General features: G+C 40.8%; 1 protein-coding gene across 12 annotated transcripts; it reads right to left on the bottom strand.

Annotated features, from left to right (window-relative positions):
* Positions 1-116: 116 nt before the first annotated feature.
* Positions 117-26273, bottom strand: CILK1 (ciliogenesis associated kinase 1). Of its 12 annotated transcripts, none has more exons than XM_064412182.1 (15): positions 26151-26259; positions 25855-25951; positions 20399-20581; positions 18531-18585; positions 16925-17046; positions 15531-15610; positions 13078-13210; positions 12481-12652; positions 11751-11918; positions 9196-9492; positions 7918-8108; positions 7226-7380; positions 5755-5886; positions 3930-4043; positions 117-3467 (listed from the first exon to the last, which is right to left on the bottom strand). In XM_064412182.1, the coding sequence occupies exons 3-15, from the start codon at positions 20497-20499 to the stop codon at positions 3313-3315; spliced, it is 1875 nt and encodes a 624-aa protein (XP_064268252.1). In that variant the 5' UTR covers positions 20500-20581; positions 25855-25951; positions 26151-26259; the 3' UTR covers positions 117-3312. The 12 variants fall into 12 exon arrangements, with proteins under 12 accessions (XP_064268252.1, XP_064268247.1, XP_064268253.1 ...); XM_064412177.1 differs by having other exon boundaries at positions 20399-20660; XM_064412183.1 differs by having other exon boundaries at positions 25851-25951.
* Positions 26274-26295: the final 22 nt, after the last annotated feature.

Consider the following 26295-nt stretch of genomic DNA (forward strand, 5'->3'; position numbering starts at 1 on the left):
CACCCCCTCCTTCCCTATTAAGTTCTAAAATGTTCTTTCAGTACATATTTTCTTCCTCACATTATGGAACATCCTGCTCATATCAACAGCCATATCAGATACAGGAACACCATGGATTTTCTGGCTTTTTTTTTTTTCTTCTTGTTAACATCATGGCACTTACACACTACTTTTTGGAAAATATGGATTACAGGGGTAAATGAATCCACTGTCAAGACTCCTTTATTATTACATGTTATGCCTAAGCCTGAGAAAATGTAAACAGTACAATTCTAAAAACATTTTCCACAAAGATGCTGCTAAGTATTAAAGCACAAAGTAGTAGGTTACATATCATAAATTCTCAGATATGCTGCTTGTCCAGATTTGAGTATATAAAAACCTCCATCTTTTCCATATCTGTATTGCACAGAGACAGCACGGTAAAATACATAAACTCCATCCTGCTCAGAAAGAACTTTTCCAGCTTCAGTAAGAATGTGCTTGAGTAAAGGATACAGCCATTACATCTAGATAATTTTCTCTCACTAAGTTAAAACTAGCTGTGATTCTCAATGTCAAGATTATTAGCTTTTTCCTCAAAAATAAAGGCTTTAACTTAGGAAAGGAGGAGATATAAGAAAAATGAAAATTTTAAGTACAACTTACTTTTTTAATCTTTTGACTGGACAGACTAAAGCCTGAATGCTATAGTCAAAAGAATCACTGATGGTCCGATAAAGGCTCAGAGATTACAGGCCAGGTTCAGATTCATCCTGTGTTACTTGAACCTCACAGAGCTGTCCCCCTCCTCAGTGGAGAGACTCGGGTATCTCATTTGAGAGCATACATGTTAGTATGCTCTCAAATGAGACAGAGTTCTTTTGACATGATTCTCACTCACCAGGGGTGAGTCACCTCACAACAAAGGAGCTCACACTTAGGTATGATAAATCCAAGCCTCAGCTGCCTGTTTTCATGACTTGTCTCCTTCCACTCGTAGGAACTAAGACCAGACTACTTAAATAGCCTACTTAGGCCTAGGGACACTGGGATAGGTTCAGGGTGTTCCTTCTTGAGACAAATTACCTGGTGATGAAATAAATTAAATGATACCTAGACATAAATACAGGTATTCATTTCCAAGAGAAACAACTACCTTTCCAGTTCTAAAACAAATATACATATTTCCCTTTCCACTAACCCACAGACACCCATCAGTGTGCACTTCAGAAATCAAATGGCTACTTTACCTTACTGCTAAGCATTGGCATCACTGCTGTGGAAGCCGTTAGGTACGGTTTGGAGTTAACACTTGCTATGCCCAGATAACAGGGCAGCAAGACATACAAGATGTCTTTGGCATGTAGAAGTCTTTCATGCACACTTTTGCTCTTTGTCTTGTACTGTCTCACTGTGGGCTGGGCCTATACAAGCAGTGACCTGTGCTCCCCGTGGTTCCCCCTGTAGCACTGAGCCAGCAGCCTACCCTAGGGTATAGTTTCCTCAATATCCCACATGTTCACCATGGGAAGCACCAAAAAGGCCAGAATCTGTTCTCAGTCTCAAGGCCACAGCAGCTGCCCCTTGTGTGTGCTGGCAGATTCCATGGAGAGGATCTCACTGACACACAAGCTATTCAGTTCCTGTGAAATGGCTGGAAGCTGAGAACTGCACCTCCTCTGATCCCTTTAAGCTGGATTTAAGTCTCATAAATAAACTATTTTCCTGAGCTGATCACAAAATGAGCTCAGAAAGATAAGCATTTCTGCACACTCCTGCAGGGAGATGCATTTTCTCAGCACACTTCAGCTTTGGCAGCACTGCTCCAGAACACAGCTATGGAAGGTTTTCTCCCACAGCACTGAACAATTTTATCTTTTTTCTGTAGAAGAAGGTGCAGAACAGACAAATGCTGACTGTGCTCTAGAAGAACCTTCTGCTGATGGTTGGACTCTGGCACTCTTTTCCGGAGTAGAACTAAACCAGATTATGGGGATATATTCTTTTCTCTATACCTTGATATAAATCACACCCTCATAAACAGAGTTAAACTGCTCTTCAAAGAACTGTATCAATTTCAGTGAAATCAACCACAGTTTTACAACATTTTCTTAACAGGACCACATAAGATCCCATTTTTTCCTGTAGAGCCTCCAGGCCTAATTTATGGAAGCTGACATATTCTCCCATTGTAAAAGAAGATGTATTGAGTGAAAAAGAACTGAGTATAAACCTAAGTAAGGTTAGACTGACTCACTTCCTCTGGGTTGTTTTGGGTTTTTTTCCTGAAGTGATTTAGAACTGCAGCAATTTAAAACAGTTGTGAAAAGTAAGTCAGCTGCATAGATCTTGTTTCCTTAAACTATGTTGCTGGCATATCATTAACATTTTGTTACTCTGAAACCAGTTTTCTTAGTTCCATTAATTTATTGTTAAAACGTTCTTTAATATAGCTTCAGCTCTTACATTTGCAACAAAAGAAAAAGAAGAAACAGAATCTCTTTTTTTCTCTTTAGAAATCATTAGACCATTTAGATGAATTTAACAGAGGTAGGTCCACATTCTATTTCATAGTGAACAATGCCAAAGAACAACTTGTAAGCAGGAAAAAGGAACACTGTCAGAAAACAGATCTACAGAAGAGTATTTACCCTTCACCAATCAAGAGTAAGATTTGGTAAATTTGAATAGCAGTCCAACAACAAACCTTTCAAAGGCAAAAATAAATTAAAAAAAGGTGCCTCCCACTATCTTTTAGCAGTCTCTCAGTGACTGTGACTGCGAAGGAGTTTAGACTGTTAAGTCACTCACTCCTCTGATGTCAGTCTGAAGCAATAAGCATAGGACAACAGAAGTGTGGCACTGAGACATGGCATCACTTGAATTTACACAGCCTCAATTAGCACATAAAACTTCAGAAAATGTCTAATGAATGCCCCTTCCTCAGTACTTCTCCTTCACTGCAATATTGCACCATGTTTTTTTTAATCCACTTCTATAAAAAAGTTGAGCCTAATAAAAAATTTAATTTTTTTAAAGTTCATTATAAAAATTTACTGTATAAAAATGCCTAATACCCTAAGCCTTATATACAAAATGCATCACTTTTATGAAAATAACTGGACCCAAGTATATAACAAAACATTTTTATACAAAAAGGTACAAGATTGCATTCAGATTAATGCAAAGAAGTTAAAAAAACCCTTTAAAATGTCTCATTCATGGAAGATCTGCTCCTTTTAAATGTACAGGTATATAAACCAGTAGGAATGGTCCCACGCTGGACACCGTTTCGGGGAGGCACACACTGCTCACAGGGCACCTCCCAGGTCAGCGGTGAGCGCCGTACTTCGCGGACCAGTCGACGCGCCCGTGGATCGGCTCCGCTGCCGGCGGGAGAGGCATCAACCGCGGCGAGCTTTTGGTAGGGGAACTGAACGACGGCCATCCGAGAAGGGGTCTGACTGATGGCACAGATGCAAAATCTAAAGGACAAAAAATTCTTTGATATAAAGGTTCAGTGACAGCTGACCATACTGAACAACAACTGGGTGCAGGTCCAGATCCTTACTTCTTCAGGAGGTAAGTCTCCTTTTTTAACAAAGTTTGCTGACATGAAACAATAGCAGACACAATCCCTAAAACCTTAGCAGACAAAGAGTATTTACATCACTGATTTGGCAAGTGTGAATTCTCTGCCAGCTCTCACACCAACCTATAGATCCCATTTAAATAAGCTGTAGATAAACCTACATATTTAATAAACAAAAGTAAACACAAACCAAATCCTCCTCCATATGAAGTTCTGCAAGGTTACAAACAATACTTCCAGTCAGTCATATACTGACAAATAAAATAAAGCAAAGATAAGTAGTTCAGTGCTACATACACACAGCATTACTGGAGTAGTGACCAAGGGACCAAAAGAACTTTAGTCCTGGACTTACCAGAAGATGGGTCCACAGCTGGTGCTAACTGAACCCTCTGCCCAGCAGAACCTACTTCCTTCTTCAGAAATGAAGGGACATAAGCATTTGTTGGACCACTTGATCCTATGGGCCCTGAAAGAAATGGCAAGAAACACCTGAATACAATGGATCTCCCATACTGTCAACAGGAGACACAAGATGTCTTTGTGTGTGCCCTGAGGGACCATTTTCAAGACCAAGCCTGATCATGGGCTGATCAAAACAAGAACTTAATTGAAGGCACTTGAAATCCACAGCTCCTATATATATACCTACTGTATTCAGGAGACTGTCAGCATCAGACTGCATTAGAGATGAATGGAAAACATTTACAAATTGTACCTGTCAGAGAGAATGGCAGTTCTCCCTGACATCTCAGCTTTTTCAAAGTTTCTCAAAGCTTTCAAAACTCAGCATTTCATTTGGAATTATCTTGCCTGACTTTCAGCAACTATGTGCTAAGGATGTATTGACTCAGGGTTTCTGTGTAGTGAGTCTGGGGCATTGGTGCTACACAAAGCTCTTAGTGAAGCCTGTGAGAGCACAACTTAAAAATGTGGTACAGATTCCCATTTCAAATTTTGAAAGCCACCTACAAAACTTGTCCCGGACATGAGGAGGAACAGATTTGACTGATCTGTAGGATAAGCCATAGAAACAGTCTAGAGTTATAGCACAGAAGGGCACTAAACAAGATATCATGGACAGAGCAGGGCCATCACACATGTGCCTAGGCTGTACTAGAGCAGTAGCAAAGCCTATTGTGGGAAATGATGGTAATAAATAAAAAAAAGAAAAAACATCCTATGCTGCTACAAAAGAAGCAAAAACTTGTAAAAGAGCCAGGAAGGAGACATGATATGTATATAAAGGTTCTCATGTAGTTTAGCTATTTACAGTGTTCTCCCATCTTGAATCTTTAAAGATTTTCTGATTAAATTACATCCAAAACTTTAAGCTGTTGTTTTGGTTTCTTTTAACCTGAGTTTCTAGAGGCCTAAAATGCTTCTTTGGGCCAAGATTTAACACAAACTTAGGCAATAAAACACTTTCAAAACAGCATATGCAAAATAGGTATGGTACTGCAGAACTGTATCACATGAAAACCTGAAGCCATGGTTTAGAGAGGAAATACATAGATGCAATCCAAAAACATCAACATATTATTAATATGCTATATCTGATAAAAACTAATGTAAAAATCTATAAATTAATTACTTCAACTCAAACAACAGTGATTAAATACCTGAAATACCAAATGCCAAAGAAAACTGAAGAAGAAAGACTGAAGAGTTTTGCTTTTCGTCAGAATTTTTAAACTATAATTACTACATTATTTTAAACAACATCAATTGAAAGACAATGATAGATTTTCTTTGCTTAATTCATGTAACAAGAGTGGTGTGTATGGCTAGTTCAATTTATACCAGCTTCCTCCTGTAATGACAGCTATTTATGTACCAGGTGTACTAAAATAGTTTGGAAACGAGAAAACATGACAAAGAAACTAAAGCAGGATGAAGTATTTCAGGATGAACAGACCTAAGCTGTCCAGCGTTCTGTGCATGGGGTATTTCACACTTGTGAGGATTCATTAGAAGAAATTACTGTGTCTCAGTTTAAGGCAGTCTCCCAAAGAAGAGAGCTCATAATCGATTTTAACACAAAGAGCAGACAGGGTAATAAGCAGGTGTCTTCAGAGCTGACAACATTTTGGAAATGGATGACTTCAAAATACACCAGTGGGGGATTGCACAGACATCATTTCTTACCATTTCTCAGAGTCTTAAGCACACCTTCTTACCTGAATTCATCCTGTTGGTAGTACTTCCTTCCAAACCAGAGGTTTTCCCAGACAAACCAGAACTGGGCCAGTGATTAGATGGAACAGACTCTTTGTTTGAAGTGGAGACTATGCTATTCCTGGTGCTTATTCCTATATTGTAAAAATGCAAAGATTACTTCACTAAAATCCCTGTTGCCATACAGGCCCACATTCATTCCACCTGATGCACAAACTTAGAGCAGATGTCTGGTTCAACTTAGGCAAAACCTCTTCCCTCTCAGTAACTCTGAGTCACTCTCCATCCTCTCATAATACAGGAATGCTGGAACTAGCTACAGACCCTAATCCTGCAGACATCACAATGTAAGTAGTTCCACTAGCATCAATGGCTGCTTGTATCAGAGGACAGGGTCCTTACCTCAAGGCCACAAATGTTCTCATGTCACAGAAAGTGAACCTTGCTATGTACATGAAATCTGTGTTTCCAATAAAAGCACAGATTTTATTGTAACTTGAGAGGCAATAATGGCAATTACATTTCTCGTAGTACTGTATTCTTCTTTGTCTCTACTGAAACCTAAGATTATGCAAACAGTTTGCATTACAGTTCAGATGACATCTATTATTTGTATTTAATATAGCTCCCATATTTAAGCAGGGTACCTAACATTCAAGGATGCACTCACAATTTATGATATGGCTAAAGCAGTATGGGAATCAATGTGTTTGACAATCTTCTCTAGTAAAACAAGTTTTAGCTACCAAAACCCTATCTGAGACAATTTGAAGTCAATTATTATTTCAGGAATAAAGATTGAGTTTGCTGTCACAATACCTTCTAGTCTCCTTAATTAATTTTGAAGCAGCAGTACTACAAATGAATAAATAGCTAACACTACCTTTATGAACAGAAATTATGAGAAAGAATATACTTATATTCATTTTATTTTATATACTGGCAGACAAGCTGTCTGCCTCCGCACTGGTGTCAGTATAGCAGAGGTTATAATGAAGACAGGCATGTAATTCTCTACAGAGATCTGCATTGTACTTAACTCCAAACTACAGCAAAGCATATTCCCACTACTAGTTTGCCTGTTGTTCATGATACTGTACACTCATGAGGTAAACACAAGGCACTTTCTTTTCCAGTTTAGAAAACCAGTCTTACACTTTTTAGGTAGACAGGCAATAGTTTGACACTTATACAATATATATTGTCACATAAGACATTTTCTAATGCATTTCCAAGTATAAAGTATCCATCAGGAGGAAGAAGTACCAACAGTCCTGTCCCCTTGTTTCTACTGCTAGACTACTAGAATGTAGTTTGTGTCGTGGCCATCTACACTACAAGCTCTTTCTGTCCTCATATCCTTTGAGCAGTAGCCACCCCCCTCCACAAGTTCAAAGGATAAGAGCTAATTAACCAATGACTATTTAATACTCCTGTTGAAGGGCAGGAAGAAAAGGAAAGTACTTTACTAACCAGGTCGATACCTAGAATGGTTTAAGTAGTGTTGCTTTGCTGCAGAAACTCGCAATGTAGGAGTGTCCTGCCGCAAAAACGTCGCGTGGGAAGTTCGTGCACTGCTGCCAGAACCTACAGCATCCAAAGGCTTCAGGTCCAAAATGCTTTCAAATCTGCAATTCAAAAATTGGTATGTATAGTCCAATTCTTACAGTACATGTATATTCACAGCTGACTTTTTCAACTACACCCCATCTCCAGGAATCATTTCCTTGTAATGTGTTTGCTACACCATAAACACACAGGGAACAGGGAATATTATCAACCTGCAATCATGCAAGTGCCCCTGAAAATCAGATTTGTGCTTCTAGTTCCTTTATATACTGCTTTAAGTTTTTATAAAGGACTCAGTAAATTTCTCTCTTCTGTATATTGTCCATGGAAACTGCAGCTTAGACTTGTCCAAAACAGTTTATATGCATGGAGTATGTCAAACTGGTCCACAAGTAAAATCGAAAGTATATATTCAAAAACTGACTTGGGGAGACTTAAGCCAGTTATAATTTTAAGTGGGGAAAAAAAAAAGAACACAAAATTGTACAGATATACATTTCTAGATACCAAGAAAGCATGAAGAGCAACATTACTAAGAAAGAGAAAAAGAGCAAAGAAATAGACCAAATAGCACATACATAAAAAAAGCCCCTTACCTACAAAGAGTTTCATCATTCTGCCTCTTCTTGTTTTTCAAGTCCATTCTCATAATGGAAGAGCTGAAATCAAGGTCTTCCAAATCATCCCAGTCTTCAGAACTCTTAATTGTCCTGGGAAGATGTCCCCATCTTCGCCTAGGTTTTGGTTTAAGTTCACCCTTTATATTCTCAGACCCAGCAGATGTTTTCTGTTATACAGATTGAAAAGAAACAAACCCACAGGCTTAGACCACAATCTAGGTGACAGGAACAAAGAGGACTTTTTTCCCTCTATCTCAAAGAGTAATCGTGGTAGCAGAGCTATAACAACACGATCTTCAACTTCCATTAAACATGCTAAGAACACAGTCTGTAGCCTGCTGATATTATTCTCTATATTCTGCATTTTGTCCTCTAATAAAAGCATCTTGAACTTACAGTAGAAGAAATTTATTGGTTCTCAATTCCAATTCTGTTCATGTTCCAGTATGCACCTCCCAAACCATTACCTTATGCTCAATTTTTACTTCCAGACCCATGCTGGGAATATAAAACTTCATGAACGCTTATGTTTCCACAAGTCTGTGTCTAGATATTTAATTTTTTTTTTCTCTTGCAGGACAGCACAGGCACAAGTTTGTGTCTCTTCAGTCATTCAGACTCAGCAGTACATTTTGACTTTGTATGACACTGGTTAGTACAGACCCTGCTTATGACTGACCCTGTAGCAGCAGCATTCACACTGTCTGCTCTCATTGCCTATTTTATGAATCCAGTCTCCTCATTAGAAGACAGAAAGGGTACATTCTCATGCTGAAAGAATAATCTGTTGGTTTCTATGTCCGTTATGGATGACCAAAGGGACTATTATTCCCAGTCAATAAATTGGATGCCTTAAATGGATGAAGGTAGTAGTCTCCTTTCCCTCATTTCAATAGTATTTAGCTTCATACTTTTCTCTCTGGCATCAATCCCATTAATATTTTGAACACTGTACATCCGTTTTATTCGTATGAAATCAGTGTCATCCTGTAAGTGGTGCAGGTGTAAAGGGTACCACAAAATGGCTCTAAAACAAGAAACTGACTTGCTGTTTTACAACAACTGGATTTAGATTTCAATAGAGGAACTTCCAGTTTCTAGCAGAAAGTTGGAACATTGGAACCATTTTTCAGTTCCACTCACTGTCGTTTTAGTGAAGTACAAGAACCTTGAAAGAAAAAAAGAAAAAGAAACACAAGGAAAAAAGTCAGGCAGTATGTCAGAAAGCTTATCTTATGCTACAAGGACTTTTACCTGCTGAGGAATCTTATTGTGTATTGCAGGCAGAAGAACCTGGTTAGACTTGTCCTCCTGTGAACAGTTACTGGGCGCAGCTTCAGAGTTGTCTGTCTTACATGCGTACACCACGTGCTGTGAAGACTGGCTTTGATGAAAAGGCCTTGATGAAATTCGGGCATGAGGTTTCAGAGGGGGCTGTGCTGGAGGGACAGGCTTAATATGCAGAGACAATTTATTATGCAGCTCCTTTTGTCTTCCCAGTTCCTGAATGCCCAGGGCATGCCCAACCTGGAAGTACGAGTATCGAAGTGCCTAAAAAGTAATAAAGATGTTAGGCTTAGAAAACCAAAGTTTTTAATTTACCCCAGTCCTATGTGTTAGTACAAATTTAATTTCCTTTTTTTGTGGGGTAGGAAACAGCAGAAGACCCATCTCTCAACACTAGACTCTAGTGAGCACAATCCACTTCAAAAAAATGTTGCAATAGTAGGGAATTTTCAAGAGATACTGAATTATCAAATCCTCTGTGGAGTACTACAGAAGGAAAGGTTCTGCAGAATTAAGATAGTTAGCCAGGTACATGGCATCTAAAGGCATGTTTCATTACATGCTGTCTCTTCATGTGTGTGTGTGAAACACATCCCTCTCATCACTGCTGACTCAGATTCAGTCAGCAAAACTCAATAACCCCAGAAACATCTCCTCCATTCTCCATTTCTAAGACTGAATTAAGTTAAAGAAATACAACCCTTATGGAAATTAGCCTCTACCTTTTCTGACAAGTTAGTGAAGTTAGTTAGTAGAATTACTTTTATCTGCCTTACAAATAATTAGGAAGTTGTCAGTAAAGGCAATTAATCTATCTTGCTGTTTCAGGCACACTCATCTTTCCAAAGATTTCTTACTGCAAAATCTTCTAAAAGCTCAGATTACTCACTCTCTTTATACTTTACTGTAAAACATTTGTTAATGCTCTTAACACTGTTACAGTAATTTTTTTGTATTCTTCATTACCTTTAAGGGTTTTTAATATATTTCACTTTTTAACTGTTTTGATTAAATTTCAAGCTTTTAAGCGCAATTTGTACTGAAGGTCCAGTTAAATCACAAAGGTTCAGCTATGGCCCTTGAAGTCAAGTGTCAGGAATCCCATCTGTTTTCCAAAAGGTGCCCAGCTCATTGTATTAGTTGAATACTACCTGAAACCAGCAGCTACCACCCCCTATATGTGCAATATTGATGACTTGGGCAATGCTTATGTATAGGATGTTGGAACATACCCGCAATGCACTTAAGCTGAGGCTGTCAGCAAAAGCAAGCCTTATCCAGGCAACACTGGGCTGGAGGAACAGAGATCAAGGTGGACTAACAGCTAGCTGAAAGGTCAGGCCCAAAGGGTGGCAGTCACTGCAACAAAGTCTTGGCTGGAGGCCAGGAAGTATCTGTGTTCCCCAGAGGTCAATATTGGGGCAAATACTGCTCAAACACCTCCATTAATGATGTCGCTGGTGGTGCAGAGTGCACCCTCAGCAAGTCTGCTGATGACACAAATAGGAGGAGGGGCTGCCACCCTGCAGGACTTGGGCAGGCTGATGAAACGGGATGACAGGAGCCTCACCAATTTAACAAGGCTAAATAGCAAGTCCTGGGAAGGAGTAACCACATGCACCAGTCCATGCTGAGGTCAACCACTTGGAAAGCAGCTTTGCAGGGAAGGACCTGGTAGACACCAAGTTGAACATGGAACAGCTACCAAATATACCCTTGCTGCAAATAACACTAAGTCCTGGGCTGCCAGAGCAGGAGCGATGCCAGCAGGTCAAGAGCAGTGATCCTTCCTCTCAGCTCAGCACAGGTGAGGCCATGCCTGGACTCCTGTGTCCAGTTTTGGCCTCCCCAGAAGAAGAAGAGAGACAGACATAGTGGAGAGTCCAGCAAAGGGCCACAGAGATGATTAAGGGACTGAAGCATCTCACATACGAGCAAAGACAGAACTGGGACTGCTCAGCCTGGAGAAGAGAAGGTTCTTGAGGATCTTATCAAAGCATGTAAAAAAACAGAAGGGAAAGTGCAAAGTAGATTGAGCAAGTCTCTTTTCAGGTGTGCCCAGTGACAATGGGCACCAACTGAAACAAAGGAAGCTCCTTTTGAACATCAAGAAACACTTTTTTACTCTGAGAGTAACTGAGCACGGGCACAGGCTGCCTAGGGCAAGGTGATGGAACCAGATTCCAGTCATTCTGTGACACACCACAATGAACACTGCATCACAGCCTTCAGTCATACATCTTACCTTCACTCTGCTGCTATTCAGAGTGACTGGATTACACTTAATTCAAGTGTATTTACATGCTGCAGTCACACCTTTGATTAATGAGCACATACCCCAAGCAGCTGATGTTTCATGCTAAAGATTAATTATCCTCTCTTAATTACCCTCCTTTGTCTTTCAAACTGTTCTTAGATTCTCCTCTCTTCTAAGAACTGCACCCCTGAGCAACTGCTAAATGACTGCTCCTTGCATTAAAAGAAAAAAATCACAAGCAGACAAAAAGAAAATAAAATCAAACCTGACTAGCTGTTGGCCGCTTTTTGGGGTCCCACTGCAGCATGTCTCTCATGAGCTGCACTGCTTCACTGCTAGCATTAGGTATGAGAGTTTTTAGGTTGTTAGGTACACACTGAGGCCAGCGAAAATTCATGGAAGCTGAAAGTTGGTAGCCTTCAGGCCAGTCGTTCTGGAAGAATGAGATTTTCAAACACAAAAGAAGTTCAGCTGTGAAGTATCAGTGCCTAAGCACACTAGCACACATTCTACCAGTAACAGGCTGTGTTACAGCTTACTCCGGTCTTACATCGAAAATTTCATTACGAATCTTCACCTCAAACCTCTAGTGAGAGGTGAGTCTACTGTACATCTGACAGAGTCAAAGGCACAAATGGAATCAGAAAATAGGAATCTTACCATGATCCAAATTTTTAGCCTCTTAAACCATAGGTTTTTATGCAACGTACAAGAGAAAATTAAATTCCCACCTAATGAAATCACAGTCTAAGGACTCTGTTTTCTGTACAGGGATCTATTTCTCCTCCTCCATGTGTCAGGTATAGCATAATTACTGTACAGAAATGCTTACTGCACAGAAAATAAGTTTTAATTTAGTTTATTATTTCTGAGATCAATACCACAAATTAACAGTAAGGAGGAAAATTTATTATTTTATGCTTACTGCTACCATGCCATTGTGTATTGTAGAACAGCTCCAGGATTACTGCAGTCTGGAGTATCACTTCAGTTACCTTTTTTGGCGTCCCTAAGACTTGGCAAATTTTGAATATAGTATCAATTTCACTGGCGCCTGGGAAGAGAGGCCTCAGTGTGTAAACTTCTGCCATTATGCAACCAACGGCCCAAATATCTATTGGAGAGCTATAGCAGGTGGATCTCAGAAGTACTTCAGGAGCCCTGTACCTGTAGAGGAAAGAAAGAAAAGGAAATCCCAACAATCAACACAATTCAAACATATATGAAATTGCTCACCACTTCATTCTTTGCTATTAAGAGCAAACATTCTCTAAAAATCTCCTCTCCTCTTCTGTACACAGACTTTTTTCTTTTTTTGATTAAAACTGCATAATCTTCTGCAAACTCTTTCACACCTTCCTGACACAACAATCCTAGCACATTCCCTCCTGCCTTACTACACTCCTCCTTTGCTCTTGCTATCTGTAAACTCTTGCACTAACTGAAGTTTTTCAAATTACACCAAGCTTAAATAAAAGTTTCATAATGAGGAGGCATCAAAAGCAGTACAACAATCAGCACAAATTCAGTACTGTACTACTTTCAAGCACTGATTGCAAGTTCCTACAATATAAGTGAGCACTAGCACTTACCATCTTGTGGATACATAATCAGTGTAAGGAGGTCGAGATCTGATTTCTCGGGCTAAACCAAAATCTGCAATTTTCACAAGTTCTGGTCCCATGCAAAGCAGGTTTTCAGGTTTCAAGTCCCTGTGAAAGAACCCTGAAATTCAAATGAAATATTGATGTGGATTGCAATGTCACTCACAGCTGTATCCTTTATTTTCCAACTGGATTGTTTCACTTTAGCTCTTTAGCACTGAAGCTGGAATAGCACCACACAGATATCAAGTCCTATGTGATCAGCAGAGCTGATCAGTACAGCGTTATCCAGTTAGGTTGTGAAGAACAGCATACACAAGCTGGCTATCTTGTAACAATTCAGAGCACTTATTTGTATTAAAAGAGCTCTTGCCAAACATTCATTCATGATCAGTTTGAGATCCTCTTACATGGTGTTGAGTAGCTCAGTGCTTGCAGATAGGTTCTCAGATTTAAAAAGAAGTTTGAAGTGCAAAAAACCCCCTCATTTAAATATATACTCTGTTTAAAATAACATTTTATGTAATTGATTGGTAACTTCACTGGACCATTTCCAGTTAAAATGAAACTAGCAAATGGTGAAAATTTTTTATGTTAGAGAAGTGCTACTTGAAAGAGAGCTGTCTGAATGAGAGAAGAGGGTTGGTGTATCATTGACTACTGTCTCTGAAATTTGCTTCCACCATGAGCCCGGCAATCTTGTTCTTATGCTTCTTTCTATCACGGTTCTGAGATAGAGCTCCCTCCTCTCCCAGCTCCTTTCCAGAGACTCCAATATGCTTACCTTTTCCATGGCTTTGAATATGTTCCCACAGAGAATGGACTAAACATTGACATAGGATGTGTCTACATTGTCCAGCATAACCAGATCAGCTTTTGTTTGTCAGATTTGTGTATAACAGCACTGCAGACATAGTGCTGTAGGTATCTACTAACCAGGATACTGCATCCCTCCTAGGGATGTTGAGTAGATACTCTGGTGCCAGCCTGAATTACTGCTTCTTTGTGAAAGGAATCAGGGAAAGCAATCAAGGCTGTTCTTAGCATTTAGTACAATCACTTCTGCATTTTGCTGCACAGACATGCACCAACAGAATGCTTGTGAGGCAATTTATTTAATGACAAAATTGTAGAAAGAGCAATCCGTTGTGTACTCAAATATAAAAAAGATGATTAAGAGTTTGGATGGACAAAGAATGTAAGAAATTTACTTGACAAGCATTTCTATGGCACACAGGAGCAGAACAGCGAAATAGAGAGAGGGGAAAAAAACATTCATGCGATTTTTTCCAAAACTGTTGTGGAGAGAATCTTGAGACACTCATTCTTACACCATGAGCCACAATATCTTCACAACCATCCCGTTGGCCAAACATTTCCAGGTGTTCTTAACTACATATTTGCAACATCTTGGCAGAAATACAAGTCTAGTGTGGTAGCAGGTCAGTGAAGAAGACAGTTTTGACGTAGAACTGTTCAGTCTTAACAGCTATAGTAAGTTAAATAGCAATAAAAGCTGTTCTGAAATGCTGTGATCCATTTGACAATTCATAGAAAAATATTATGATTGATTTGCAAAACTCTAAGCCAGCTTTTTTCAGTGTTTACATATTATGTATGTCACTGAAACAGACTTGAATTTATAGTTAGGTTTCAGATGAGTATCCAAGCCCCATTAGAAGAGTGAATAGTCATTAGCTGGAAAGTATTTTGCAAAACACAGTGTTCTTCAAGTGAACTGTAATGCTGGTCCCTATAAGCATTTCGCTTCCAGGACTCTGGCCACTGATGTCAGTTCTCTTCTGATAACCCAGAGAGCTGTCCAGCAACAGACCCCTCAGTGTATCTAGCAAATAATATTGCAGAGGCCAGCAAAAAACAGTGAGGAAGCTTTTTTTTTTAAATAAGGTGTTTGTTTTGAGATTTTTTTATTAGTTAAGTGGGTCTCTACTACTGGCTGGTACATCAGCTTTAGCTTTTACCATTGCTATAAATATTAGTTGGAAGCCCATGCAATGAAAGCTGCTTGTCACTCGGACTTTACTACTTTAAATATATCTTCTAGAAAATGTATGTTTTATTTAGGTATCTGCATGTACCTTGAGAAAAGAGTAATTTCTTCTTTATTCTCAGTCTCAGGGGGCCTTTAAATCTATCAAGGAATGTGCTCACTAACATCCAATGAGTTTGAGAATGGCCAGCTGCCAGACTGAAAAAGTTGAAGTCTAGAGAAAAGGAACTGAGAAGACCTCCAGAATGAAGTGTGAGGCAACCATAAAATACAGGTGTTTTCAGTCATCTGAATCTCTCATACAGAGCCATTCTTTTGATCATTCCTTCTACTAAAGTTAGTAATGTAATTGCTTATGTATTAATCAAAAAACTTACACAAACACTGTCTGTCTCTAATTCAGAAGGTTTATAGCTAAAACGTAACCTACCATGTTTATGAATAAATGCAAGCCCTTGCAGGATCTGATACATAATATTCCTAACTGTAGACTCAGGGAACAGTTTGTTTCTGTGGAATAAAAGGGAAGAAATAAATATTAATGACTAAATTCATACATTAGCTTATGCTATCTAATGAAGCAAAGATAAAAGATAGCAATGACAAATAAAACTGCTAGTCAGCTTTTCATATTTGCCTACTATCTTTTCTAGTTACAGAAGAAATTCTTATTTCGTCTACAGACCCTTGGCACAAAACTGGCCATTTAATTAAGAATTAAGGAAATAAATCACATTCTTAAAGGTTTGACTTACACAATGTCAAAGCAGTTCATGGCCTAGCTAAACTGTAGAGAGTATGATGCAAAGCATACTTTTAGAGACATCTGGGCTTTTTGCTTCCAGAAGAAGGTAGGATATCAAGCATTTCTGTGAAATTCCCAAAGATAATTGCTTTTTGTCATAGACTTGAACCATTTCTTCCAAGTTCATTATTTCATACTCTCTCTGTATATATGTATAATTTATATATATATAAATTATATATCATATAATTATATATATCCATACATATGTGCCCAATTAAATTACTGTTTTCTATACCTGTGCATGCACAGTAAGCATTTTTATGCTTAAAAAGGTATTTCATGTGGCATTCACACAGATATATGTGAACTGTAACAATAACTTTACTTTGTTAAATCAAGGAAGATTCTTGTCAGCTGCCAGGCTGATATGATGGTCCATAGAGTGAAGCAATTCAAAGCAGGAAATTTTGCCCTCAGTTATCCTCTGGTATATGTTATCATGGCAAAGGCTAAAATTGAGACTTTCTTAACACTCCAGCACATATCAAAAAGCTAGTTTTTATTCAGAATGCTGACAAATGAAACAAGCAGTCTTTGGTCATGTCAGTTCAAATTGCAAGGAAAAATAATTCCTGGAAGCAATCCAAAATTTGACACCTCTTGATTACTGTTCCAACTACTTTTTATTTAGTCATTTATTCAAGGAAGCCATAAAAGAACAGGTGGTGATACCACTCTCATAAAAAAGCACCACTGGAGTACCTACATAGAAATCAGAAGTTCTAGGTCCAAGGCTTCCTCAGTGTGAGGACTGTTAAAAATCCACAGCTCCAACCTCTCAAAAGAACACACTACTCCCCTACCACACTAATGTGGGACAAGACACTGGAAACTCACTAGACTGGCTGAGATATGCTTAAAGGTGACAGTCACAGCTCCTACTGCAGCCTGCAGCTTAAGCTGTATTGATCCAAGCCTAAATAAATGACCCAAAGTCCTTTGAACCATATCAGGGGTGTTAAAAGCACACTACACAAGCAATTAATTTATATCAGGATGGTGATGCTGTTACATACCTCTCTTTCATTAATTGATAAAGATTTTCCTTCATGTATTCAAACACAAAATACAGATGATCATTTTCCCTGATAACTTCTTTCAGCTTTACCACATTGGCATGGTTCAATTTCTTCAAAGACTAGAAACAGAAAATACAAACAGTATTTTACAAGGGTCTTAATATAGTGAAGGAGAAAAAAAAAACAACCCCCAACTTATTTCACTGTTGCAGAAGTATTAACTTCAAAAACTCTTTGGTGTCTTAAATAATCAGACAGCTCTGAGAACAACGACCAGATCTCCAAGCATTACCACATACATATACAGTCTATGCAGCAATTTAATGTGCTGCTCATTCAAAAGCCAGCTATCTGCTGTCACTGTAAGCACCAACACAATAGCATTTTCTCTGTAAAAAACTTCCTAATTCACACTCTTCTTGTACCTGCATTGGCAACAGTCAGGTTAGAGTCAAGACTAAAAACAACCCTGGAAAGTCTTCCTCGGTATTGTGGATTAACTTTTGCAGGCAGTTGAGCTTGTTCAGCCCTCCAAGGGGGATGGGGAAAATAATCAGAAGGGCAGAAAGTGAGACAACTGAGATAGAGTTTAATGGGTAAAGCAAACATCAAGCACGCAAGCAAAACAAACTATGAAATTCACTGACTGCTTCCCATGGGCAGGCAGGTGCGCAGCCACCTCCACTACAGCAGGGCTCTATCACATATAATGGTTACTTGGGAATCAAATGCCATCACTCTGAAGGTCTCCTGCTTCCTCTCCTCCTTTCCCCAGCTTTTGTTGCCCAGCACAATGTCACATGGCATGTCTCTTTGGCCAGCTGTCTTGGCTGCATCCCCTCCCAGGCTTCTGCCCACCTTCAGCCTACTCACTGACAGGGAAGCATGAAAAACAGAGAGGGCCTGAGGTTGTGAAAGCACTGCTCAACAATAACTAAAACATACCTGTGTTGTCAAGACTGTTTTGGTCAGAAACACAAAACACAGACCCACAGAAGCGGCTACGAAGAAAACTAACTCTAGCTAAAACTAGCAAACTTGGGTCTTGCTTCTTTTTTCAGATTTTCAGTGTATTTGATGTCCATTTTTACATGAGACAGTAAGAAAAATGGCCTAGGTTTTCTGCATGTTTTCAGTGCTGACTATAAATGAAGGAGGCTCCCAGACCCTACCCCGATGTTTCGTTGGCATCAGAACTTCATGCTGTATGTCTGTCCCCAAGCCAACTACAGAGAAACAACTGCACGTACAGAAGTTAATGCTGCACAACAGGCATGTGTTCTCAAGCTCTGAAAAACAAGCACCAATGAATTCCAGGTGCTGGACAGGAAAGCCCTCACTCACACACCCCTCACTGCAGGGAGGAAGCACTCTCTACAACTAATTATTTTTTGTAAGACTACAGAATTTCAATAAGTGTTTTTTATAAGACTACCGACACTCCCTTCCAATGCAGAGTCAGGAAACAAAACTGTAATGTCATATGCTACTGCTCACTTTGGCAGTAGTGTTTTGACACAAGAGTTGTAAAGAAATTGATGTTACCCCCATAATGTGACAGTGGTCACTTAATTTGAAGTCAACCATTGAACAAAACAAGTACCTTAACCTCTCGAAGGTTCATGCACTCCTCCCAGGAATAAAACTTTCTCTTCATTCTACAAAAGTAGAGAGGAAAAGAATTAATTCAGTTCTTCCATGAAAATATAACATGCAAGCTCCTTTGTCAAAAAACTTTACATCTCTAGACAAGGTATAGTCAAGCTGATTTACTAGAATACAAACTCAAATAGAATTACAGTCAAATAACAGTTACTATTACACAGGATTGCATTTTTCTATATATATATCTTGCTGAAAATAATTCACAGCCTTCAACAAGCCCAGGCATGCTATTTTTTCTTTCTGATATAACAATGTGGTAGAATAGAGTCTAACTATAAAAAGAACAAGGGTAGTTTTGACAGTTTTGAAACAAATCAAATGAAGATCCCATCACTTCACTGGGTCTCCAATTTTATCATATTCTCCTTGCCCCTTTTCTCTATTTTTTATTTCTCTGCGATTTTAGTATTTTGCTGTATTTCCACATTTTCCTTTGTCCACTACTCCCCATATTTCTCCTTCCCTTGCAAGGTGCATCTATCATGCCAACTGCTTTTCAAATTCTGCTTTCTCTTCAAGCTTATAAGCAACTCTGCTCTAGCAGAAATAAACTGTGTGCCAGTTTTCTCCCAAGCCAGACTGTAACTCTGAACACAGTATTTGTGTGAAACGTATGGTTCCATGTGTTCGTACATATTTTAATTACCACTAAGTTCTTTGAGACATAACTCTATGCCTTAGGACCAAAAGGATGAAGGCTCACACACAGAAGATAACAGATTAAAACTTACAAAAATACTTAACTGTGTAGAGTCTGGATTTCAGAGCAAGTTAAGCACTCTCTGAAGATCTGAGCCTTTGCCTTTAATGATAATTCAGTATTACTTATTATTGTAGCAAGTCTCCAGTATGAAATTGGCTCTCACAATTAGAGTAGTTTAAGAACTACAAGCCCTTCATGTCATGAAGGGGTATGGATTTTTTTTTTTTTAGCAGTGTTTTTGCAGTTATTGTCTTGTGCACTCAGTTACCAGGCCACTTCTGTTTTTAACAAAGGACCAGCATTAACACCTAAGCTAAGAGAAAACTTCTGGCTTGTTCTGACTTTTCTGAGTTTTTCCCATATTGCAAACTGAAAATTAAAGCAAGACCTTCTAAGCAAGGTCTGATACAGGCAAAATACCCTCAGCCGAGGGGATTTAGAAAGTTGCTAAAGCCAGCTATTGACTGCTCATACAAAACAGCATTGTACTAAAAGCTCTTCTGACAAGTCTGTCCCTTGTCATGGTTTCATTTCAGGAAGGTGCCTGCAATGCTTTACAGCTGTCTCTTACCATAGCTAGGACAAATAAGCCATTTACCAACTAAAGTCACTGTTGAAGCAGAAGAGAAAATCAAGTGAATTTCTCAAGCCATTTCAAGAAAATCTTAAGTTGAAAAGACCAATATGTCAGAGTATAAAACACACAGATAACAGACAATGAGATCAGTTGTGTTAATTATCACTGCAGTATTAATATTCCACTGAAAATTAGACAACAAAATATATGTTCCATGTATGCAGCAGCAAAAGGGCTATAGATTTCCAAAGCAGCACTGCAGAATACTCCAAGTAATACGTAAAACACGTTTTAATTCATCTAGCAGCAGAGTGCTGTTACACAATAAGCCTATATATCTCACCCTTTTTATCTCCTGCTAAGGATTTGGAGGATACAAGGAACTTTTTCACGCTGCCCAAATACAACTCCATATTAAGAAGCTGCATGGAACGTGAAGTACTCAAACCAGCATGACCAAGCGCATGCGGATCTAGAAAGGAAAAACTGGACTATGCATTATTGAGTAATGTATGAGAACACTTACTTTTTAATGGCTATTAGCTCTCCAGATTCAATGCTTCTCCCTAGCAGAACAGAGCCGTAGGTCCCATCACCAAGCTGTCTGATAGTTTTGTACCTATTCATGATGAGGATACTTCAGCTGCAAGCTCATTTCAGTTCTTGGCGTTTCCTGTGTGTTTTCTCCTCCAAATGTAACCAGTTCTTTCTGTGGCAGCATAAATATAGAGCACTCAGGACAGTGTGAACAGTTGCAGGAATCATGTTTTCAAGACTTAGCCTTTGGTCTGAAAGCACAGAACATAATCCATTTGATTTCTGCACCCTTCTGAGATTGCTTTTGCAGACTCCACTCTCCTCCAAGAGAACAGTCCCTGTCAGCTGTACACAAACACTTGTCCTGGTGTCTCACCAGAAAGGGCCAGCCTGTATCTGGATCTAAGTGGGTATAATCCCCAAAGCCAGTTCCATCCTAAAGCTAAAGGTACCTTACAGAAAGCTTGCAGGCAGTCCTGATGGGAGACACTATTACTAAAGTCACAGGATAAAGTCTCACAGCCTGGACAAAACAATCTGCTACCAGAAAAAAATGAAGTTTTACAATACAATAGAATAGGATCTGTCCTAGACAAATTTTTAGGCATGTTAAGTCAACCCTTACAAGTCACACTGCCATCAGTTAAACCAATATCCTAAATTTCCATCTGGTCCTATGTGAGACAGCATAGACATAAGCATTCCTTTAAACAAAGTGTGCAGAGGAAAAATATTACATTCATGTCAGGTAAGACCAAATGTATTTTACTACAGTAACTCTAAGCATGAATCAGTCTCCAGAAGCAGTGGCTACATCAGATTATCTACCCAATCTTTTGTTGTGACACTGCATGAACCAAACAAAAAACAAAACAAACAAACAAAAACAAAATCAAAAAACAAAACAAACAAACAAAAAGAAAACCCAAAAAAACCTCCCCCCCCCCCCAAAAAAAAAAACCAAAAAAAAACGAAAACAAAATAAAACCAAAACCCACCAACATAGAATGGTTTGGATTGGAAGGCACCTTAAAAATCATCTAGTTGCAACCCTGTGCTGTGGGTTGAGACACCTTTCAGTACCCAGGTTGCTCAAAGCCTGACCCCATCTGGCCTTGAATCCTTCCAGGGATGGGGCATCCACAGAATCTCTAATGGATAATAAAGGAAAAAACTTCTTGTTTCTAGTTCAATGTAACTGTTGCTGGTATTTCCTCCACTATAGTTTACAAAAATGTAATCTATTCTATCCAAACTAACCATACATTTGAAGTAAAGCAGAACTCCCCCGCAATGAAGGTTTAGTCACTGCATTCTCTTATTTTTTTAGCTTTTAAAAAAGACAAGGATATACATGGCTTTTGACTTTTGCCTTCTGTAATGTGTATTTTAACTACATTGTCACATGTTTTTGTAGTTGCCTTATATCTCCCTTATTTCACAAAGCTGTATTATGATTTTAGAAGTAATGGGACTATGTTACTGGAATGCTGAACTGACATCAATGCACAACCACTATTCTGTAGCTGCAAGATGTTGTAAACATCCTCTATTTTCCATCTTCTAAGCCTACTAGCCCTACTAATAGTGGTACAGGAATAAAGACCAGGCAATTTGAAGTCAGAAGACCTTTTGACAATTTACCCACTGTGCAACATGTCTCTAAATCTATCTCAGACACTGGTCAGTGTCTCAGACAGGCAGGAAGAACTGCCCTCTAGCAGTACCTGTTTCTTTCCACACACTCACTACTACAGAGAACCAGGACTGAGCACCTTACATTAGAGACCTAATCCCACATTTTGTACTACTTGCCAAGGAACACAGAGCCTGTCTGTAACAACAGCAGTTTAAGTACCAGCTCCTTTTTGGCTGGTTTTCAGGTTGTACACCTGAATAGCATAAAGCTAAGTTCAATGGTCAGCATCCAGGTTAAAAAGCTTTAACCTGCTCACTCCAACTGCTCAGTGACTGCACAGCAGCTCAGAAGCCTTTATTCAGATCCCTGGCAACAAGATTTCAAACAATGACATCATCTTACATGTTCTCCTAGTCTGAAAACCTAAAATTTATTAATAACCAAATAATTTTATATGGTAATTTCAAATCAACACAGCTGGGACTTGTGGACTCTTCTGCACATACTGCCCTGATGACAGAGTTCTGAAACCATGATCCAGACAGCTGTGATGTTTTAAAATTCACAGATTCCTATGCTGTCCCTGATTTACCATTCACATATCCCTTTCAGGGAGCTGTGACTGAACAGTGGAGGAGCACCCTTGTCTCATATTTGATAATCACAGCAAAAACAAACTCCAAAAAACAACAAAACCCCTCAAATCCAAAACCAAACAAAAAAACAAAACACAAGAAAACCAACCCCCACCCAAATGAAACAATACCCCCAAAAAACAAACAAAAATCCCCCACACCCCCAACCAACCAAAAAAAACCCCCAAATAAACCAAAAAACCCTAACAAAACAAAAAACAACAATAAAAACAAACTAGTCAGAAAATACTTATTTCAGTGAGGAATTAATGCTAAAAAACATGCCAGGATGCACGTTTGCAGAAGTTAACCAAGCTCCCCTGGAAGCACAAATCCACCTGTGTGAAAATCCACTGACAAAACCTGAATGAAGTCTTCTCTGGTTAACTCAATCAGCGTCATTTCTTGTTGTTAACAGTGAGGTTCTTTTCAAAATCTACTTTACTTGGCCTTCAGACTGTTTTGCCTGAGTCCCACTCAAATTACTGAAAAGAGCACGAGTCTCCGACAAGAAGTCTGCAGAGCTACAACACGGATCATCTAAAAGTACAATCTACACAAATTCACAGCACCAGAGGATGTAAATAAACTGCAAAAATATCTTAAAGTAAAAAGTGTGTTGATACTAAAGAGTAAAATGTAAACCCCTTATTTCCATTGTGTTGTAACACCGTGTTCAAACTCTACCTCACCTATACTTTTTTTCCCCGCAGAAATCGAACAGCAAAACGCCTTTAAAAGCAAGTCTAATTCGAGAGTGCTTTCTAAGTACAACTCAAACCCACTATTTCGCTTATGAACCCTTTAAATAAAGTATCCCCTCCTGTTTGAAGTGCTGAAGCACCGAGAACTGAAAGCGAAACTGGCTCGCTCTGCCACAACTAAGAAACGCAGACAGTAAACAAACAGCATGTGCCTTCTAAACTTGTCCTGCGCTGTGGCAATCACTCGAAGGTGTTAGCAGCAGGAAGCAGTGGGAAAGGCGCGGTTCAAAGCCGTCGATGTCCATGGGTGCGGTCCCGGCGGCTGCCGCGTTTGTCAGAGGGCTCTGGGGGTGAGCTGCACACCACGGCAGGCACCGATGTGCGATGGCGGGTCCCCGCTCAGGCCAGGTCCCGGCTCCTGCCCGACCCCCAGCCTCGGCCCTGTGCACTCGAGTGCCTCCGCTCCCGTTCCTCACCGTACGGGGCCGCGGGTCCCCCGGCGCGCCGTGCCCGGCAGGGCTCACCGCGGACGCGTCTCCCCGCTCGGGCCCGGCCTGCGGGCAGGCTCGGAATGGCGGCGCCGCGGCCCCGCCGCCCCGCGGAGCAGCTGCGGCCCAGAGCGGCCCCGCGCCGGCCTCGCTCGGCCCATGGCGCGGCCCCGGCCCCCGCCCCGGCCCGGCCCCCCGCGCCCCCGGCCCGGCCCGGCCCGCCGGGGCTCCCCGCGGGGGGACAGCGCCCCACGACTGCGGCCGGGGCAGAGGCGGCGCTGAGCTGGGTGTTAACGAGAAAAAAACAAAACCATTTCTGGAGCATCTCTCTTATGAGAGACTGCGGGAGCTGAGCCTGTTTAGTCTGGAGAAGACTAGGAGGGGATTTCGTTAATTCATAGATGTATCTCAAAGGGGGATGCCAAGAAAGATGGTGCCAGACTCTTTTCAGGGGTGCCAGTGACAAGAAGAGGAGCAATAGCCATAAACTGAAACACATGAGGTTCCATTAACCGTGAGGAAGAACTTCTTTACATTGAGGGTAGCAGAGCACTGGGACAGGCTGCACAGGGAAGTCCCAGAGTCCCTCTCCAGAAACACTGAACACCCACCCTGGACATATTCCTGTGTAACCAGCTCTAGGTGACCCCGCCTTGGCAGCGGGGTTGGTCTAAATGACTTCAGAGGACCTTACCAACCCTAACAGTTCTGTGATTCAGCCAAACGAACACAAACCCCACACTCATGGGCCTCTCACATCTCAGAGAGGAGTTTAAACAACAAAACTAGAATGCAGAAATACCAACCTGTGAACGAATGGGAAGAATATAGACATTTTAAGTGGGGGCCCTGTGCCTTCCTCACCCAAGCACCATAGCCCCCCCTGGCTCTGACAGGGTCAGCCTAAGACATAATGGAAAGAGCAGTAAAAGGAAAACAAGGAACAAAAAGTTGTTCTAAAACAATTGATTATAAAGGACTGTGATACAGGAAGAGACAGCTTCTTTTTACACTTCATCCCTTAGGTTTTAAGAGTAAAGCAGAGAGTTCATTCCCAGGGTTTGGAAAGGCAGGATGAGCTAGTGCTGGAATTCAGGAGTTAAGTGTAGGACATGACATTCATTTGCTAAAACAGGTGTGGGGAAAAACAAAACTCTGGGTGCCTCCCCCACCCCATCTAGTCAGAGGCTAATCTTTATATTTACACAAATATATCATAAAGATTCAGATTCCCTCCAACAGACAGGCATGATTCTCAGTGAAGGCAGGAGGAGCAGTGAGACACGAGATTACACGAGATTTCTGCTTTAAGCCACCCATATTGCATCCCACGTGCACAACCACGTATCAGCACTCAGCCCTGCCACAGCCACAGGATGCCGTTTTTCTGTTGTTACAGGCAAGGCTTTTTCATTCCCAATAGAATCATATAATTATTTGAAGTGACCTTAAATATCATCTAGTTTCAAGCCCCCTGCCATGGGCAGGGACACCTTTTCCACACCAGCTTGCTCAGACCCCCACCCAAACTGGCCTTGAGCACAGCCGGGGATGGGGGATCCACAGCTTCTCAGAGCAACCTGTGCCAGTGCCTCACCGCCCTCACAGTAAAGGATTTCGCACTAAAATGTAACATTTCGTATCTAAGCAGAGGCACACCCAGGTAGGAGAAAATCAGCTTTGACTCCAGCTCCAAACGAGAAGCAGCACCGACGATAACCAGTCGCAGCCATGAGCACCCCATCTCAAAGCCTGAGGCGGCCACGCTGTGCCATTCCAAGGCTCACACAGCAGCACCTGTCCCGCTGCTCCCCACCGCTCCGGCTGCCCGGCCTTGTGGGGCAGCCCCCTTGCCTCTCACTCTCTCCTCCCCAGAGAGCGCCTCTGCAGTCACCTGGACCTGACAGGCACCGCCGATGCCGGCTCCCACAGCCCGGGCACCCCCATCTCCCGCCGCCCAAGGCTGAGCGCTCACCTACCCCTCCAGAGAGGACACGGCTCCTCATCCTCCTCCTGAAAACGCTCAGGGCAGGAGACATGCACAGAGCTTCACAGATCCATACACGTGGTTTTCTTCTGGAACAAAAACACTGTGATACGCTTTAAAAAAAAAATAGGTTTTGTCCAATTTTAGAAAACCTGATAAGGCGTGTGCTGACAGCAGGTGATAACTGTGCTCACTGAACTGGACGGGCAAATTACCAGGGCCACGAGATTCAATGGTCTCGGCACCGCTGTTACCTCCACAGCGCGGCACCGAGCGCTCTCCCGTTACCTCGTCGGCAATTTGCCTGTGCCAAGGTCCCGGCCTGACCGCAGTCGCAGCGGAAATCGCGGCTCCCGGACATCGCCGCTTAGCCTCGGCTCCCACTGCCGGGATCGCGCCTGTCGGGATTCCCACTCACTACAGTTCCCGGCAG

Source organism: Passer domesticus, chromosome 3, assembly GCF_036417665.1.
Source record: "Passer domesticus isolate bPasDom1 chromosome 3, bPasDom1.hap1, whole genome shotgun sequence".
NCBI classification, from domain to species: Eukaryota; Metazoa; Chordata; class Aves; order Passeriformes; family Passeridae; genus Passer; species Passer domesticus.

Excerpts from the sequence above, each read along its gene's own strand:
- CILK1 (XM_064412174.1), bottom strand. The coding sequence starts at position 20,499 with ATGAATAGGTACAAAACTATCAGACAGCTTGGTGATGGGACCTACGGC. Across the intron at positions 17,047-18,530 it reads TGAACCTTCGAGAGGTTAAG|TCTTTGAAGAAATTGAACCA; the intron begins GTACTTGTTTTG and ends TTCTGTTTCTAG. Across the intron at positions 11,919-12,480 it reads TCTTAGGGACGCCAAAAAAG|AACGACTGGCCTGAAGGCTA; the intron begins GTAACTGAAGTG and ends TCATTCTTCCAG.